This window comes from Chlamydotis macqueenii, chromosome 1 (genome assembly GCF_036417535.1).
Source record: "Chlamydotis macqueenii isolate bChlMac1 chromosome 1, bChlMac1.mat, whole genome shotgun sequence".
Taxonomy (NCBI): domain Eukaryota; kingdom Metazoa; phylum Chordata; class Aves; order Otidiformes; family Otididae; genus Chlamydotis; species Chlamydotis macqueenii.
In genome coordinates, this window is record NC_141556.1 from 184,900,915 (window position 1) to 184,921,194 (window position 20,280).

General features: G+C 35.9%; 1 protein-coding gene across 4 annotated transcripts in view; it reads left to right on the forward strand.

The window, feature by feature from the left end:
- LRCH1 (leucine rich repeats and calponin homology domain containing 1) overlaps nucleotides 1-20,280 on the forward strand; it is a 125,328-nt gene that overhangs the window by 95,050 nt on the left and 9,998 nt on the right. For 2 of the 4 annotated variants that reach the window (XR_015261676.1, XR_015261677.1), the window contains 4 exons: nucleotides 3,350-3,459; nucleotides 7,398-7,535; nucleotides 10,474-10,551; nucleotides 17,825-18,082. Coding sequence is in view for 2 of the 4 variants with exons in the window: in XM_086771842.1 (XP_086627968.1) it covers nucleotides 3,350-3,459; nucleotides 7,398-7,535; nucleotides 10,474-10,551 (326 nt within the window). In the remaining 2 variants the exon portion in view is untranslated. The remainder of the gene's footprint in view (nucleotides 1-3,349; nucleotides 3,460-7,397; nucleotides 7,536-10,473; nucleotides 10,552-17,824; nucleotides 18,083-20,280) is intronic. The other 2 variants (XM_086771842.1, XM_086771843.1) reach the window with 1 other exon arrangement.

Genomic DNA, 20,280 nt, shown 5'->3' on the forward strand with positions numbered 1-20,280 from the left:
ATATATAAGATATTATTATTAACTATTTATTAACTATTACCCACTTAACTTGTTGAGACTTGTACAAAATACTTCTTTAAAAAATTATTGGAACAAGCATTACATAATAGCCTGGGTTGACCATGGGTTCAAAAAACAGAAACTCACTCTTGGAAAGAGTAAAAAATAGACTTTCAGGTGTATGTGGGGTACGGGCTCCCCTTGCTGGAAAACCTGTGTAATGCAAAAATGCAAGCAATACTAAGGACTGCCAAAACTGCCTGTATTAGAACATTTTTATTTAAATTCAGTATATAAGTGAATCTTTTATGAGTAACACTTTTGATTGTGGGTTTGGTTTTTTTAATAAATTAAGCTTATTTTATTTTATTTAGAAAATTTTAATTGTAGTTTACCACTGCCTTGAGATTAACCTACCTTTTTCTCATGGTGGAATGTATGTCTTATTCATTCATAGAATTGAATACGTAATGTTGATATTTACTTTTAATTAACAGATGCTTGTAGTCTGAAATCAGAAGGAAGTAGATCTTGGGACATTCGTATTGACTTAGCAAAGGCCTGAACAAGGATAGCTGTAACCAAACAATGAAGTCCATGATAATCCTCTCATAACTTGCAAAATTAAACTTAAATATGAACTCATGCTTTCATAGAGAATCTTTTGAAATGTTGCTGCTGCTAATAAAGTTAGAATGGCATTTAAGTACCATTTAAATATGGTATTGCTCTTCAAGCGTGGTTTTGTTTAGGTATGTCGTCTGTGAGAGGCAGCAAAGCCTCAGGGAGTTAATTTTTTTTGTTGTTCTTGTAGCCATCCTAAACTATGTGATTTACTATATGATTCATTAAATGACATTTTAAATATTTCCAACTGATTAATTTTCACCATATATAAGTGCTTTCATCAGAAACTTACCAATGTATAAATTAATTTAAAATTAGCTAAATCAGTAGGTAATGCTTTTGAAATGGTGTAGTTAAATCAGGTATTGTTTATACTTCATAAAAACAGTAGTTACAGCTGTTAACAGCCTTCGTGTGCTTGGGTGTGTGCGGTCATAGTTATACGTATGACTCTCTACAAAATATTAAGAAGTGTCTATCTGTTGATATGCTGTGCTTTGGAAATAGAGTTCTGTTTAAAGGTCCCTTCCAACCCTAACTGTTCTATGATTCTGTGATTCTATGATTCTGAGCTTGCAGTTTGCCCTCTAAAAAGGCAAAGATTAAACGTCGATACAACTGTGGACCGATTGCATCTAAAAGCATGGTTCTGCTACTCTCATGTTATGTGTGGGAGGTCAGGATAATGAATGTTTTTGTGATGTGTGCACCTGTGTGTAGAGCCTTCAGAATGGTGACTGGTGAAGCTATGTAGCCTGCCTGGAGAAGGGAGCTGAGCTGCAGTTGGTACTTGTAGTCCTGCGCGTTCGCTCCAGGATGCTCTCCCAGTCTGTCAGTGGGACTTCTGATGATGTTAAAAAGGATAAAGTTTACTGGCATAAAACTGTACTATTTTGGTGTTCTATTTAAACAATTTTGTTTAACAAATAACCTTTAATATGATATTTCCTAAAATTACTGATTTAGCAGCAGTGTAGTGAATTTCAGTTACCTGTGAAAAGTTAAAGCTCTGTGAGTCAAGTAGTGGAAAGAAGCAAGTTTAGTAATTGGCCATAGTTTATTCTGTCTTCATGCCTCAGATAAGTATCCTAAGGATTTGTTGCCTTAAGCTCCCTTTTTAGTCAGTAAGGGAAAGAACTACTGCCTGTTGACTGAACTGCGTTAGGTGGTGTCTGTCTGTCCCTTTGGCTAGAGAAGTAGCTTAGACTAGACTTGTCTGAGATTTCAAAGTATTTATTGTACAGATACTTTGTCTTGTTTATCTGAGCCCTAAAAGTCAGAAGGTACAATTTAGTATGTTGACCCTGAGCTGATTTGGGGGCTTCATTAAACGGTTTGGTTTTGGTCAGAGTGTGGATGAAATTTCCTTCAGTTCAGTTTTTTAACTTGTAACGTATTTTGAGGACTGATTTTTAAAATTCAGCCTGTTACCCAAATCACAACCTAAATAAAATGACTGACATGCCACAATTTTTAATGGAACATCATTACACCTGACGTGTACCTTTCTTACAGACAAGAGTAATTCATCATTTTTTACTCCTCTAGTAGGTGCTATTGGCAATTGATACGCTGCCAATTTTTTGATGTGCCTTTTACAAAACAAAAGGCTCCTCTCTTCTCTCCTGTTACCTATTGACTCAGAAATTATCTTGTCTTTCTTTAATGGTCTTGAATTAACAAAATTGAGACTGAGCAGTAACTGTATGTAAAAACTGAAGTTTCTAGGCTTTGAACTTTCCACCCAATTAATTGGTACTTAGGGTGTCATGTTGTATTCAGAAGGAGAGGGGTGGGAATGTAATAATACAAAATGCTTCTTTCTTTTAAGCAGTATTATTTTCCATAATAATCAAGTTGACCTATAATTTGAGTGACAAACAAGTGACAGTTGCATTTTGTGAAACAAAGTGACAAACAGGTGACAGTTGCATTTCAAGCATACATCTTCTTGTTCTTCAGAACCGTTCAAAACAGTCATTGATAATTAAAAAAGGAAGTGTAGGGGTGTATATGTGCAGGGATTTAATGTAATTATTTCAAGGAACTGTATGTGGGCAAAGTGATACAGTTGACAGAACTAGGATTGGTGGGAGGGAGTACTGTGCAGAGTTTGTGCAATGCTACATTTACAATACAACTTTTTAATGTAGGCAGACTTACTGAATGGCTAAGCCTACATTAGTTGTGGGTGGGGGGTTTTTTGGACTTTCGGGGTTTTTTGTGTGTGTGTTTTTTTTTTTTCTTTTCTTTTTTTTTTTTTTTTTTCTTCAGTATAAACCTATCTAGTAAGCAGTTTGTCCTGTGTAGGAAGATGCTTCTCACAGCTTGTTACACAATTCAGCATCTTGTGAGAGAAGGTTCTACCTAAAAGAATTAAGAGGTGTTTCCTGCCATGTTAGATACGAAATTTTGTACCAATTGGAATCTCTACGCAACAGTGCTGATGCTTAATCTTCTGACAAAACTTGCCTGTTGAGATTAGGATTTGATTGATAAATTATCCACTCTGTTGATGGCACATGATGCCATTTGGAGCCATATCCAGAAAATATCCATTTATGATTGTAATCCAAGATGAGATTTTTCTGTCTTCCTGAGGACGGAGAAATTTTCTAACAATTTTTGCCGGTGGGAGTGCCTAAGGATCTTGTTTAATTTAGAAATTAATAAATCAAGGTGTTTGTTTTTAAACTAAAATCTATCTTTTTAAAAATCGTAGTGTTCTTAAGACCACAAAGAAATTTGGAATCAATAGACCCACAATTTACAATTCGAAGGAAAATGGAACAGATGAGAGAAGAGAGAGAGCTTGTGGAACAGCTACGTGAGGTATGTGAGTTGGTAGATTAATTTGTGCTAATGGAATGCATTTTTAAATTTTTCTTTTGGAAAGCTGTCTATGTAGAAGAATATTAAAAAGATTAAATGAGGCAATATTACTTCTGCAGATCACATTATGAGACAATTCCTGGAGCGCTTTGTCACTGTCAGATGTCTGTACTTCAGGAAAGGTTTTGTGAAAATAGGAAATAATAATGGGAGTTACGTGAATGACATACAATTAAACAGCATGCCTTGCACTGGTGGAATTAACAATTTCTTTAATTTCATCAGAAAGGCTGAAGTGATCACTTAAGAGATAGAGACGTCTAGAAACTATTTCCTAACAGCTGGAGAAGTCTTCAGTCTAGCAAGAAAAAGACATAATGAAATCTATTAGTTCAAGATGAAGTTAGAAACTTTTTTTTTAAAGGAGATAACTAATGCTTGAAACAGCTTTCTTAGAAATGAAATGAATATTTCATCACTTGAAGATCTGAGTATACAAGATGGTTTCCTGATGTATTGTCTTGACTATAGAAGCTAGAGCCTGATGCAAAAATTGCTGCATGTGGTTGCATAGACGCTGTGTTACACAGCTAATACCTAGGTAGCACTGTTTGTGTGATGCCTATTTGTGTTTAAAAAAAAAAAAAAAAAAAAAAAAGACCACCTTTGCTACAAGGAGTGTTGTGAGCCTGAACCTGTCCAGGTTTCCAGTTATGTCATGTTATCAACATCAGAGATGGTATTGTTGCACTGCTAAATGCAGTGCAAATCTGGAAAGTGCGGTAAGTGACATCAATATCGCAACTGAATTACAACATTTTTTATTCTTATGTCATTAGCTTCGTGGAGTTACGAATTCCAAATTTATTAATTTATTTTAAATAACATGTCTTGTATTATTTAATTTTAAAGCACGAAGTTTCACTTTTTTTCTTCTTACCAAATAGTGTTTAAAAGGAGAGTTGTTTAATGTAGAACTATGAGGACTTTTAGATCTTCATTCTCCTACCTTGGGCGCTCATCTGTTTTAAGTCTGCATTAACCTTACTTTGTCTTACTGAAGTTTTTAAGGAACAGATCTTGTGGAAGATTCAATGCAGTTGATTGAATGTAGTGTATTACCAATTTTAAACTGCATCAATGCAGCTTTTAATGTTTTGAAGAGTTACCACAAGTATGTAGCAAGTCCCCAAGTATTTGTTCCTAAAAATAATGCCCTCAAGGTTCCTGCCTTGGGCATTAGTTCGGTTAACCCTCACAGTGAAAAGTAGAGCAAGGTTATTCACCATATCAGGCATGATCATGGAGACTTAATAAGGATCTCTCTACGCTATATTAGGTATTACCAGTAATACTGTTTTAATGTGTTACTGACCTTGAGCTCATGCACGATCCTTCTTTGCTCTCACCTTGAAGCACTGTGTCCTGAAATGAAAATTCTATTCTCTCTTGTGAGAGTTTTGATTGCAAGTCAAGGAGTGATGATGAAAGCTAGATTATTTGCCCTGTTTGGGAGCACATAGTGAGATTTTTAAAATTAGTAAAATTTACTCTGATTTACTTGGTCCTTTACTTAGAGAAGCAACCTTCATTATATACTATTCAAGAAAATAGCCCAGAACATGTAAGTCATTGAGTTCATACTTATTGAATAAACATATTTGTTAGTGTATTTTGCTTTTGAATTGTTTCATCGTATGTTAGAATTTAGTGAGACTCCGCAGAACCTTGCAACCTTAACCAAGCTGGGCACTAAACAAGAAGGAACGACTACTACAGTACTCAGATTCTTTGTTTAGAAATCTAAATGCACAGTTACCTTTAGCTCAACTGCTTCACCTGAGCCATGTATTGTAAGAACATTGGTATTTCTTACACACATTCCCCTCTTTTCTTTAGAATGGTGTATTTTTACAGAAATTGTTCCATTTCATGAAACTTTTTCTTCAGAGACATACTTCTTTTTCCTCTATTGGAGCCATTTGATTTTGTATACGTTCCCGATCACTTCAGATAGTTGTCATTTCAAGAGCGATTCGCCACTTACTCTTGAGCAATAGAGAAATACTGGTTGATTTTTGTCACTCAAAGGATAAACTTTGAATACTTTTGACATGCTAAGTGGAACAAATTGTCTGCTGTGTAGTATGAATGATTTTGAAAAAGGGAGTAGTTCTTCAATGGTGATAAAATTGAAAGATCATTGATTTGCTTCTTGAAGTTTTCAATTTCAATTAAATCTAGTCTTAAACTACGAACTGGCATGGAAATAGTGTTGTAGATGTGCTGTGCTCATAAAAAAAAAAAAAAACCCACACAAAAAAAGCATCTTGATCTACACTGAGTAGTCTCCCAACAGACAAATTTTTTAAGAGAAAGAAGTTTTAATTCATTAACTTATATAAACCTGATTATAACAGTTTTGGAAAAAATGTATCAAAATGTATTCTTAATGTATAACTTTATGCACATATCTTATATACCAGAAATGTTTTCTAATGTATGAATTAATCCAAGGTGAAAGCAAAACTATTAGTACATGTGATGCATTTCCTCATTTGGCATTTTGCGACCGTGCATGTGAGTACGTGAGTGGTATGTCTAGTGAAAGAAAAACTGGGAAAATATTAATGAAACCCCAGAGTGAGTTCAGTGGAGGCTACTTCATGGTGAGGGCACCCAAACAAAGGTTGTAGGAGGAAGAAGCTAAAGAGCTGGATTTCTTTCGCTTGGAGAAAAGAGTGCTGAGAATATCATATGACTGTCCTCAGCTGCCTGAAGGGTAGTAATAGAAAAGATAAAGCCAGGCTTTTCAAAGACGCACGGTGAAAGATGAGGGGCAGTGGCACAAATTGCAGAGAAAGAAATTTTAAGTAGCTATAAGGAGAAAATTCTTTGCAATAAGGATGATGAAACACTGAACAAGATTGCCTGGAGATGCTGTGGAATCTCCTTCCTTGCAGATATCCAGAACTTAACTAACAGAGGCTCTCATCTCGTTTCAAATTTGTTAGACTGGATGACCCTCAGAAATCCCTTCCAACTTACATTCTCCTTTGATTCTAAAGAGAATAATCTATTTTCATCTAAAACACTCAGCACAGATTGAGGTAATGTATTAATAGAGAATAATGACATTAAAGAGGTTCAACTAGGAATAAGAAATATCTATCTTAAGATAACAGAAGTAATTATCTGAGAGTTAATCTAAGAGTTATCTCTAAGTATAGTGTTGGAATGTTTTCAAGATTTGAGCACAATTTAGGAAACTCACCATATGTAATAATCTTATTGTAGGGATTTTTTAAATGGAAAATTCTAAAATATTTTCAAAGTATTTTATTTTGCAATAGCAAATTATTTTCAATGAGACTTCAATTTTACTTAACAGATATCCAGAAATTCTCTTAAATCTGAATATTTTGCCTTACCTTACCTGTTTTTCTCACTAATGCTTCCTAAGTAATTTTTAGGCTACTAGGGAAATACTGCCTTTTACTCTCTGCTTGTACAGTGATTAACACAATATAGTTCTTATTCAAAGTGCTGACAATAAGGAAAATTTGAGATGCATAAGTAGAAGACTTGAAGGAATGGTGAAAGGAAGGAGCTACATGTTCTGTAACCACATGGCTAATTGCATGCATATGGGATTTAAGATGTATATATAAAAATAAATGCATATTATGACAGCAGCATTTGAAGTCTAGCATTCTTTTAAAGAAGTTTGCATAATTCAGTGATCAATATAGAGTAGAGGCAGCTGGATTTTAGTTTTTGAAGAATTGCTTATATAAAGGTAGTATGTTTCTTGGTAAAACAAAGCTCCAAAACTGGCTATGTGTCTACAGCTTGGGAGAAGATGAGGATATATATTCCCATTTTTTACCCCTTCATCCCTTTCTGTATTAAAGTGTGCATGTGTTCTTCATTTGCAGAACATTGAAACAAGACTAAAGATTTGTTTGCCTGAAGACTTGGGGTCTGCTCTGATGGATGGTGTAGTTCTCTGCCATTTAGTAAATCATGTTCGTCCTCGGTCTGTGGGAAGTATTCATGTACCTTCACCAGCAGTAGTAAGTTGAATGTTTCTTGTTACATTGGGGTGGGAGAGGAAGAATTACTGGTTTATTGCCAAGTGATGTTTGGTTGCATAAAACAGATTGCTGTTCAATTAATGTTTATCTCTTAGGGGCAACGTTTACATTACTACAAGTTCAAATGTTCATTAATTTTTTTTTTATATTACGTATATAGTATGTGTGTGTATGTATTTACACACATCTGTAAGTGAATCAAATTATCCTGCCTCTCTCTGATCTAGAAACAGATCAGATTATTTTAATAATGGCCTTTTTGTTCAGTACACTATGAAATTCTGTGTTTACAAGATTTTATTATAGGAGACTGTTTTAAAAAATACAATTAGCCCCTTGTTTGTTGATTGAAGAAATATGAAGATAACTTTAGCAATGTACCGCTTAGCAGATGTCATGTAACAAAAGCACTTACAGCACTTATTAGCATATTTTTCCTGTTGGATTAAATGTAGAAATTATTCCTTTTACCTGCAGACAGAGTGGAACAGAAACATGTGTTGTAGTGGTTTAAAATTGACTTGCCAAACTTAAGGACCTGAAGATTTCAGGACATAAAATCGACGTAATTTGTGTTGTGTGCATTTCTTCAAACTTAATTTCCTTAGTATTTTCTCTGTTTATTTATGTCTTTTGGTTAGGTCTTTGTTCCAGATTTCTGATACCAGTCTGGTTCTGAAGAGCTTTTGTATGTTTATAGACTATCTGCTCTTTTTTTTTTTTTAAAAAAGTACATGTTGGTAAATATTTGCCATGTACAGCTTTATACTCTATTCTGAGAATACCCTGTGGATTTCAGAGCCAGTCTATAAGAACTTCCAAGAAGTCAGAGGTTAAGAAAAAGACATTTTCTAGATGATCTAATGGAGTTTCTCTTAATGTTGCTTGGTTTTAAATTCTTTCTGTCTTTGGTAAAAATATGACATTGCCAAAATATGTAAGCTTGAATTTCTGGGGCAAAAACTTACATTTTGCTGCCGATTTTTTTTTTTTTTTTAAACATGAAAGTCTTGGGGTGTTTTCTATCACAAAAAACCCCAAATATTTTAAATCTGGCTTTATTTTGTTTCTACTTTATATTGATGATGTTTTCTTGCTTGAAACAGCCTTCAAATTACTTTAGCCTAGAAAATTAGTTCTTTAAAGTCCCTGCTACTATAGTGAATTCTTAGTTTAAGTGGATATTCAGGAATTATATGGGTTTGATGGACAGACCACTCGGTGGATAAGGAGTTGGCTGGATGGCCACACTCAGAGAGTGATGGTCAACGGCTCGATGTCCAAGTGGAGACCGGTCATGAGTGGCATCCCTCAGGGGTCCATGTTGGGCGCGGCCCTGTTCAGCATCTTTGTTGGCGACATGGACAGTGGGATAGAGTGCACCCTCAGCAAGTTTGCCAATGACACCAAGCTGTGTGATACCGTCGACACTCTGGAAGGGAGGGGGACTGCCATCCAGAGGGACCTTGACAGGCTGGAGAGGTGGGCCCGTGCCAACCTCATGAAGTTCAACCAGGCCAAGTGCAAGGTCCTGCACCTGGGTCATGGCAATCCCAGGCACAAATACAGGCTGGGTGGAGAATGGATTGAGAGCAGCCCTGAGGAGAAGGGCTTGGGAGTGCTGGTGGACGACAAGCTCAACATGAGCCAGCAATGCGCCCTTGCGGCCCAGAAGGCCAACCGCATCCTGGGCTGCATCAAGAGGAGCGTGGCCAGCAGGTTGAGGGAGGTGATTCTGCCCCTCTACTCTGCCCTGGTGAGACCCCACCTGGAGTACTGTGTCCAGTTCTGGAGCCCCCAACATAAGAAGGACATGGACCAGCTGGAGAAGGTCCAGAGGAGGGCCACGAAGATGATCAGAAGGCTGGAGCACCTTTCCTATGAGGACAGGCTGAGAGAGTTGGGGCTGTTCAGCCTGGAGAAGAGGAGGCTCCGGGGAGACCTTATAGCGGTCTTCCAGTACCTCAAGGGGGCCTACAAGAAAGATGGGGAGAGGCTGTTCAGTAGGGGCTGTTGCGATAGGACGAGGGGTAATGGTTTTAAGATAGAGGGGGGTAGATTTAAATTGGATATTAGGAAAAAGTTTTTTACAATGAGAGTTGTAGAACACTGGCACAGGTTGCCCAGAGAGGTGGTGGATGCCCCGTCCCTGGAAACATTCAAGGCCCGGCTGGATGAGGCTCTGAGCAACCTGATCTAGTTGGGGATGTCCCTGCTCCTTGCAGGGGGGTTGGACTAGATGGCCTTTGAAGGTCCCTTCCAACTCTAACCATTCTGTGATTCTATAATAATTACCAATGTTTCACATCTTGCAAGTAAAATAGTGAGTTGTTGGGGTTTTTTTTTGTAACATGGTATTTTTGTAACTATTTGGTGGATAGTCCTCAGTGAGACAGATTACGGAAGTATTTGAAATTTTGTAGTCGGAAGTATTTGAAATTTTGTAGTGATAGGAAATTTCTTATTCAGAGATATTAAAATTGTGTGTATTTGTTATACTTTTGTGAGTACATAAAATATTTTAAAAGTAAGATCCTGCTAATTAGAGTTAAGTCTGTTCCCACGATGTATGTTGAAATCCTTCATCAGTTTACTTGGTGTCCAGAAAATCAACATAGTCTATCACAAATCTTTGTAGGAGGCAGGTTTTAGAACCTCACGAGCTGGATGTGAACAAGTAGAGAACTAAATGTGCTGGTGACTAAGGAAAAGCACATGGCATCCACAACTTATGTACTCGGATGAGAGGCATTATGTTTTTAGAGCTGTGAAAAGAAAGTAGAGCAAAATTGTAAGCGTTCTTTTCAGGGGAAACGTGAAGATGGTGCATCAGTAGAAGAGTAATGCCATCGATGAATTAAGCGACTGAATGAATGTTGTTGACTTCTTTTGTCGTAAACTGTTTTTTTCTTTACAGCCTAAACTTAGCATGGCCAAATGCAGGAGAAACGTGGAAAACTTTCTGGATGCATGTAGAAAACTGGGGATACCAGAGGTAATTTAATTAAGTCTGTCATTTCTAGATGATTAAAAAATGCAAAACATATGAATTACTTGAAAGCTGAAGGATAACTTTATGAACTACAATTTTTCAGCCATATAGACATATAATTTTTTAAAAATTATTTAAATAGTGTGATTTAATACTACTTTAGTGGCTTTAAGTGGCTCGTGTCATAATGCTTAAGAATTGCAACTTTTTCTTGAATTAGTAATTCAGTATTATCCCCCATATCACCTATCTTTGCCATGGAAAATAAATAAGGAATTAAGTAATTAAGTAATATGTAATAAGTAATTAGGCAAAAGTTTGCTATTTTTTTCATTGTGCAACATAACTGCATTTTTACCTAGTGCTTTTGGAATATGGACTTCATTCTTTTTAATTATTTATTTTCCTTTTTTTTACAATATTAAGTACTCTATAATATGCATTGTAAAAGTAACTAATAACACGCTCATCTCTTGTACTGAAACACTTCTGCAGTGATGTGAAAAAAACCATTGTGTGTTAGGTGTGGAAGGTTTGTATGAGTAAGGCTGTTCTATAATGTAGATATAAGTGTTTCAGAAGTTGGAAATAGGGAAATTGCAATGCTTTTCTGGTTTTCGTTTAAGAATGGCAGCATTCATAATGTATTTTATTCTCAATGAGGAAAAATGTCTTTATCACTAATATAATGAATTGTGGAGTTTCATTGAGAACATTTCAATGACTCCCTTATGGTCTAGAAGTACCTATTAGGACAAAGTGAATTTTGAATACATGACCATCAAAAGAAGGTAAACGTGTTATGCGAGGTCTTTTTAGTCTGAAAACAAGAAAATTGCATGATGTGTTTTCGCTGTGTTGTTGCATACATATGACAGTATAATTAAGATTGAGTTCTCTTTTTAGTATGTGTTTCAGGAATGCTGAAAACAAAGAATATTTTGTGTGTGTCTTCCCCACCACCCCCTTGGGGAACAGATGGTAATGCAAAGATTTCACACGTGGAAAGAATTCCAGTTTGAATTCTTTATATTTATCTATATTCTAGCATTTGATTTGGAGAATAGCAAAAGTAACCGTTCATTTTTGCTATTTGTAGGAATTTTGAGGGGGAGACTTATCTTACAATTCCAACAAATGGTTCATCATAAATGTAATTTGAGAATTCAGTGTTATAGGTTGGGCCTCTCAGTTCTAATGCTTTATTTAGTTCTTGTAATTATGTAACTTATTATGTTTTCATATTAAAGGTAAAATTTCACTTGAGAGAAGATGAAAAGTCTCAGTGCTGTGGGCTTGTAGACGTGAAGTATTTCTTAAGCTGGGCCAAAATCCATTGTCTTCTGATGCATCATAAATTATTCAGTGAATTAGAATACAAGTTACATTTTTCTGGATATAGCCTCTTGGGAAGAAAAAGGCCAAGAGCTGTTTTCATTGTTGTCAAGAGATCTTTCAGAAATAGAAATAAACCAGAAAAATTTACTAAGAACTTTGCAGTGCTGTATTACAGATGGGTAAGCTAAGCCTTTGCTCCAGGTTTTTTGATTTTGATTTTCTATAAGTAAACTTTCTGGAAAAATACCTTTTTGTTTTCTATGAATAGACATTTTAATATATTTATTATCCCACCTCTTTAATGCTTCCATTGAAATTAGTGTAGAACTTTTTAGGAATTCTTTTTTTTGTATTAAAGTATATTTATTGCAGAGTTGTACAGAGCCTTAAGCAGAAGGCTAGGTCTTACCCATCTGATCTGTAAATTAACCATCCTTATGAATCTGCATAAGCATTAACTTCTCTTGATGAAACTCCACAAGTTTAGAATAATATCCTGTCAAATCATGTAACATGAAAACAAGAAAACAGTTAAGTAATTAACTGTATTGTGCTGATGTGCAGTGTCTTACTTCTGTGGCTTTCAGCATTCAATTCTTGGGTCAAAGTTGCTTTCCTCAGAATGATCCTAGGAAACTTCATCCAAGTGTAGAAAAATGCAATTGGCATCCATATCCAAATGTGTCATAGTAAGTATAATAAGTATCAGGAGTTTGGCATCTTGACCAAAGAATCACAAATACAAAATTCAGGAAAATGTGCATCTCTTTATAGTGACCTGGTATGTAGATGGTTCTGAAAGCCATTACCTGCCAGATGAGGATTTCAGTACAATGGGTGACACGTTGAAACCACTTTCTGTTAACGGCCATACGATGCTTCTGATCATATGCAGAAAAGACGTGCTGGAGCATATGCAAAGGAGATGTTTTAAGCATATGGTCTGACCCTGTAATAAGAAACTAAATAGCAAGGCTCTTAACTGCACTGATAGGCTATCAAAAGTGTGGTGATGGTAGGACAATCAACTTGTGTCCAGTTTTGCCACTAACTTTTCCTGTTGACCCTTATCAGAGATCTTTGTAAATGATCATTTTTTGAGACAAAACAAAATTTTTGTTTGACGTGAGAAAGGGCTGGTGGCAGGTCAGCATCTGAAAGCCTGAAGATTCAGAAAATATCTGCCGTGCATGTCAGGAGGTATATGACAGAGAAGGTGCAATCTTTGTCACTTAGAAGAGTACAAAAGAAGACTTTATTTTACACTGTTAACTAAAAACTGTCAAGTTGCCTAATGTCCTCCGTAATAACTATTAGAATGACAAACGCTCCTAATTTTTGGCTGATAGAGATTGAATAAGCAAGTGGCAGTAGATGACTGATAAATAGAGGTGCCTGTCCTACTGCATTTTTCAAAATGACATGCAGTACTTGGACGGTGCTGCTCACTGGAGTAGATTCTTAATGTCATATGAACCCGCTTCTGACACCATCTATAATGCCTACCTGGTCCACCTATATTGCACTCATCCTCTCACACTTTCTGGGTTTAAAAAATAAAACTTTTTTATTCATTTTATTTCTCTTTATGTGTAAGTGTGGCCTCTGAAGTGTCAAATGTACCAGTTCTAACGCAGTTTTACTCTTCTTAGTGACATCTCATCCCAGAGGTATTAAAAATGATCAGGAGAATCTGAATTATTATCACATAAATATGTAGGTAAAGTTATTAAAATATTTTGGTTTCAACTGCTTTCATAAAAACAGTAAAGATATGTAAATAAAGACAAAAATATTCATACACATTCCTTCAGTTTGTCAGTTGTCACATTAGAATCAGTATTCATACTGATAGCAAAGAAGTAGACTTTCCCATTTCAACCTGCAAATTGATAACTTAATTAAGCTTTAGCTTTCATTGTTGGTAGCTGCTGTTCTTGGTAATGCATGTTACAGAGTGTTTTTTCTTCTGCACTTACAGTAATGTTAACAAATATTCCTGTGAAAAGGGAAAAATAACTAATTTATGGTGGGCTGAGTGATGCTTTATGACAAGTGAGATTTAGACTAAAACAAAGCTGTAAATGCGATGTTTTATGTGAAAGGCAAATGTTACAAGTTTTGGTCGGCACTACTTATAGTTGTCAATTATGAACAAATATGGCATGTCTTTTTTGCAAAAAAAAGTAATTGAACAAAGTATTTTCTATGTGAGCCAAAATGCCTTTTACAAAGACACAAATTAATTTTTATGGTCTGCAACTTACACTAATGTAATATCTTAACAGTTTAGACACTTGAGCATCTTTTGACCCTTTATGGACCCTCTTCAGGTCAGATAAATTAGGTGGAGTTATTTTTTAAAGAAGGGAAAGAAAGACTTTCCCCACATACACAGGCACACCTTGTCAGTCTTCATATAGCTTGAAAAAAATATAGACTTAAGTTATCATGGTTAATACTAGAAAGGAAATTTCTGTTGCTAAAAGGTAGTGATAAAATGAAATCTTTCACAGCCAGTTGTTACAGCAGGTTTATCAAGCTTCTGCGTTTCAGCATGTCAGTAGTGGTACAGCACAATTTAGTGGGAGACGTTATTTCTCAGATGGGAATGAGAGACTTCTGCCATGTCTCTTAAATTTTCAGTCAGCTACTTGGTATACACATACTGAACAGAAAGGAGTGTGATGGATCTCCAGTCATCGCATGAAGATTCAGATTACAAAAGGCTTTGCTGTGACGCTTCCTTTGACTTTCGAGTCCTGCAAATAGGAGCTGTTACTGCATCTCACCTCCTCCTCTGAAAACTAGTTCCACTATGTTGCAACATCAGCCAGAATTATTCTAAAAATCAGTATTATTTTTGTTAGTGTAGGAGCTGCTGATTAAGTAAAACAAATGGAAAAAACCAGGAGGCTTTTCTATGCTAAAACTGGCAGAGCAAAGTAAAAGAAGCAACCAAGTGGAGAGTGTCAAGTGTTTTATCTTCTGTCCATCTACTAATTGTTCAGCTGGTAATCAATCATGTTTCTCAGTGTAATGCAAGGTATATTTTCATTACCGCTTATGCTTGTTTTCTGATCAATTCATGTAACCAGTTACTCCTCCGTAGTTTCATCATGACACATCCATGAAGTTGCAGTAAGTTTTATCAGGTATGACTCCTCCTCCATCCTTTTGTTACGAGCTCGGTCAAGCACGCTGTTTAGCCTACAGTATGGAGTTAAGTGATTCAGTATGCTGTCAGATTACTGAAACTGTAATTCTGAGATTCCTTTCACTTGTATTTTCAGCATAGTGCATACCTGCTACAGGCTTCGTTCTTTCATGCACTTTTGCAAATTTATTCTTCACTTTTTTTACCAGAGTCAAAATTTGAGCAGGTTGGTTTTGAAACACTATCTGTTTTCACAGTCACTGGAGGAGCATGTAGGAGGAGGGTGGTTTGTCCACACAAACAGCCATTTATGTTTTTATTATTCTACTTCTGTCTTACTGTGTTTATTCTGCATGCATGATTTGGGCAGCTGTATGATTTAATCATGTAGCTTCATAGACATAACAAGTCAGTCCATAAACGTAGTGATTAAGTATATTTATCTTTTTAGTTCTTACTAGTAATAATTTCAGTCTCCTAAATGCGAAGGGCAGTGCTTGCCATGGATGAGTGGTTGGTTGTCTTTGAGACTTTGGGTGGGGGTTCTATACTTTTTCATTATTTCATGATGTCATGTTTTAGTTTAATATTTTCATTTCACAGCTTCTGTAAAATTCTGGTACCTTAAGTGGAAATACGGTCACCATTGCTGAAAAGCTGTATTTTTTTAAAATCTAGATTTACAATACAGAAGTTTAAAATACATACAATACAAAACGTTTTACTTATAAGGTGTGAATGTAACACCAAACTATCCATTGTCACAGAACACACAAAAATAAGCAAAGATGATGAGACATTTCTCAGACTTCTGCAGATTTCACTGAATTTCACTAAAGCACAGCATGGTGGTTCCCATAGGAAGTTTCTTCTGCATATATTGGCTACTTTTGTATGCTTTGGCTTCTCCTGTATACTGCTTAGTGTGTTAATCTCTGGTTAGCCAGTTCTTCAGTCTGTAAAAAGTCAGCCTGTTATCAGCTCTCATTCTCTGTTTCTGAAATTACTTCCTTCTCCATTTGACTGCAGTAGGGACTGTTGCAGGGGGGATGGAGTTTTGACCAAATTTTTTTTAAAGTCCTTGTTTTAAAGTTCTGGCAAATTTTTAATATAAATTTTAAGTTCAGTGTATCTTAAATATTTATTTTTGGGATATATTTGCAGCAAGTGGGAATTAAGTCTTGTGTGCTATTTTAAAATTAATCCAGCATTTGCTGGGTTTATCAGTGTCTTTGGTAGAAGTGCAATATGTTATGTAGTTGATAGTTGTGAATGAGTAGTTTATTTGCCCTAAAACTAGTTTCACTGGTAAGCAGCTTGTGGTTGTAGGTGTTCTTGAATGCAGTACTAGTCCTATCTCATTTTTAAACACGATCAGCATGTTTTGTTCTGCCTGAGTTTTCATCCTTTAGGAAAAAACCAAATACAATTGCACTGAAGTTTATTATTGCACTGAATTTTGAGTTGAAAGAATTCTGAAAAATGTCTGTAAAAATGACAGTCCTGTTGCTAGGCAGGGTTTTTTTCCACCTCTGTGTATCTGCTAGCTTAAGTAACAAAATTAAAATTTTGCAGTATTTCTCTCCTGTTAAAACTAGAACCAGACATGGTAAGCAAAAAAGAAAAAGGAAAAGTATCACTTCTTTCATCATATATGAATGATTGTTCTGACTTCCAGTTTTAATAGTCACTTTTCGTTATAGAAGGGCTTTTTAAATGTTGTAAAGTTCAGTTTGTTGCCAACTAGGCCTTTAAACTTGACACTAACAGAAAACAGACATCTGAACTTCCATGTCTTAATTTATGGGTTGCACTGCAAGTTCATTAAGCAAGTGAAACTGAAAAGCTAGTAGAGAAACATAGTGTTCCTCTGAAACAGGGGATCTCTCCTGCTTCATATAATTTTATTCTGTAAATATTCACTGTCTTTTGACAGTAAGGCCTCATTTGCAATGAGAAATGGTACATTTTAGATTGTGTTTTCACACTACTAGTTGTTGCTTGGTTTGATTTTACTTAAGTATTGTGTGTGCATATTGATATTATTATTACCTATTACACTTCATTTTGTATAGCTAGTCTAGAGTAAATTGCTACATGAAGTCATTGATACTTTCCAAAAAATGTATGGGAATCTAACCTGCAAGTAACTTAAAATGCTACCTAAGGAATTCAGTGTCAGATTCTTCAGTTTAGAAACTTTATTAAAATTAAATGTAGTTAGTGCTACATTGACTTTTTCAGTTTCTTTCATTTAAGATGATATTTGATTACTAAGTTTTAGATTATTTATTATGTTAGAGAATTCTGCAAACTTCTAAGAATTTCTTTAAGTACTTTTTCTTGAGACTTCATATTGCTGCTGCTGGTGCTTTTAACAGCTTTCTAACCCACTGTTTGCTATTGTGTAAGCTACATTTTACAACTGATTCCATTTAAGTATTTGAATAAGACCCAGATGGACAAAGGTGTGCAGATCTCATTAGAATAAGTGGATCACGTGCACCTCCTCACCACTGTGAACCTGGGCATAATCTTGGAACGAATTGAAGGACTGAGCTCTTCTGTCTTAACATTCTGGTATTATACAATAGCTTGAGTATTTAGAGGAAATAAAAGAAAGCTGGGATATCTAGTGACTAAGGCAATACTAGGAAGAAACTATTCCTACATGTTTATGCTAGAATATTGTGATAGTTTATTTGTCAATATCTTTCTATTTTTGTATTTTTAATTTTATGCACTGTTTTTTTCTGTTCTAATGGCTGCCCTTCGGGATAGGCTGACCTCTGCTCTCCGTATGACATCCTGCAGTCGGATATTCGTCACATTCGAAAGACTGTTGACACTCTGCTCGCCCTCGGGGAGAAAACCCCACAATCAACTTCTACCTTTCGCTCCTGGGATCTAATAGGCTTTTGTCTTTTCCACATACTTTTTATAGTCTTGATGTACATAACTTATCACTGGAATGTGCTAACAGCATAACCTGTTCGCATGTGCACACAAACTTTCTGCTTTGTCTCTGACAAATTACAGGTACTTAATTTCCTTCCTTTGTCTTACAAACTTCTCCCTTTCCCTCGCTTCCCTTCCTTGTAATACCTTTATTAATCTCTTGCAATAGAGGAGAGAGGGAGTAGCATCTTGAAGGCAAGTCCTGTCTCTTCTCCCCACTCCGGCTCTAGTTTAAGAACTGATGGACCTCTTTATAGTTTGTTTTATTTCATGTTGCCTAGACTACCCACTAACTGTGTTAAGGCAGTGAAGCTACTCTTATCCCACTTTTGGGTGTAGGCTAGATGTGTATCACAAGCTAAACAGAACTGAGCCTCTTACTTTTTGTGAAAATCCAAGAATGCTGCAGATATTGAAGCAACTGAAGTGGCAGTTCAACAGATGATAGTATTTTCTAAGTTGGTTCCAAGTATCTCAACATACGTTATGCTAAGAGCACTTAGAGAACTGTCTTTCGAATTGTTGTTATTTTTTAATTCTTTAGATTAACAAGAGTATTGTAACTTTAAAGATTGTTGGTCATCTCTACTGTTCCAATTAAATTCCGTACTGGAGTAGTTATGTTTTCCTACTTACAGTTTTCCTCCATAGAGTAATCCTTTTCTCCTGTCGCACAAAGCAGCGTTAAGCTGCTTTTAAACACTTGCTATGTTACACCCCGAAGATGACTGTAAATTAGTAGTGGATATGAGCACCCCATAATATGCCAGGGACTTTAGAATGTTTCGGGATGAAGGTCGTGGAGTGCAGTGTGATACAGTAAGATAGTTTGAGAATAAGCTGTTAGATTGTTAGATTCCTGTATCTGCCATTCTTACGTGTGACGTCAAGCAAGTCACGTTGCTATCTTGTCTCTGTTTCATCACCTGTTTGGGGCAGGTAATGTTTGTTTGTTTGTGTAATGAATGTAACAAAGACAACTTAGCTAGGAAAACAGATCAACTAGGAAGACTCTAGATTTTCCATCCTAGGAGGTTTTAAAGATAGGTTAGAAAGGAGGCATTTTGGTATGTTGGAGCTCTGCCTATGGTTAGAGCGCTAGACTGATGACCTCAGTTTCCCTTCTGGTGCTGTGTACCGTTAATCTGTTGTAAGTCTTGAACAATACTTTTGTTTGTTTGTTTTACTCCTTATCAACATGAAATATACAAATGAAAATTGATTGAAAAATCTAAAACCTTGAATATAAAACTATATTGACATTGCAATATTGGCCTAGATGCTGTTGACTAAATTTGTGAGTCAGTCTCAGGCTAGCTAACCAGAGGACCTCAGTTTCGTGGCTGTGTTTGATTTCTTGCTGCCTAGTATATAAAAAAAAAACTACTAGCATAAGAACTTTGATGTTACTGATTATTCTGGCCATATGGTTGTGATGTAGTGCTGTACTATAAATATCCCCACTCCATAGATACTTGTAAAATTTTATTTTAAAACTTCTAAACGCAGTTCTATTCCTGGTTTCTATGGCTTAAATATATACAGACATATTTAAAAAAGATGGAATGTATAATTAGATATGTATTTTAAGATGGAAAAATTAATTTCAGATGATGGATAAAGGAAATTTTTTAAGGGTTTAGTGTCTAGCAGCTTTCAGTGCACACATATAACAACTCTATTGTAAGGTGTGTCTTCTGTGACCAGGCATGAGTTCAGTGAGTGCTTATAGGCTCTTCATACCTGAGGAAAAGGTACTAGTTATTTGGGTGCGTAGCTATAGAGTTGTGCCCTCATCTTGCACAGGCCTGTCTCTTAAGTGTGTGCATAGCTTCAGCGATTACAACAGTGGAAACTTGCTTACTCGAAGTCAGAGCTTGACCTTTAAGCTTCCACTTTCAGCAGATCTTTGTCTTTATTTTAGTTGTCTTTTAACAATGTTGGTTTTCTAGTGAACCTGAGAAAGTAACCTAAAGCTTGAATCAGTTTAGAATCTGTTAGTTGTTTGATTCTTTATAAGCCAGTGTTGGTATCTGAGACAAAAGTGATGTCTTCTCTAGAGCTGGGATTTTACTTCTGCTCCTGTAAGTGGTAAACAGGTCTCTTGTCAGTGATTTGTGTTGTGCACTCCTTATATAATACTGATGTACATGTATGAGTATATTAACTTTTTTAAAATGAGAAAATCAAGTGGTGAAAGTTGTTGCTACCATCTATAGTACACATCATTCTCATTGTCTAATCTGTCTGATTATCCACTGCATTCAGTAGCTTTGGGA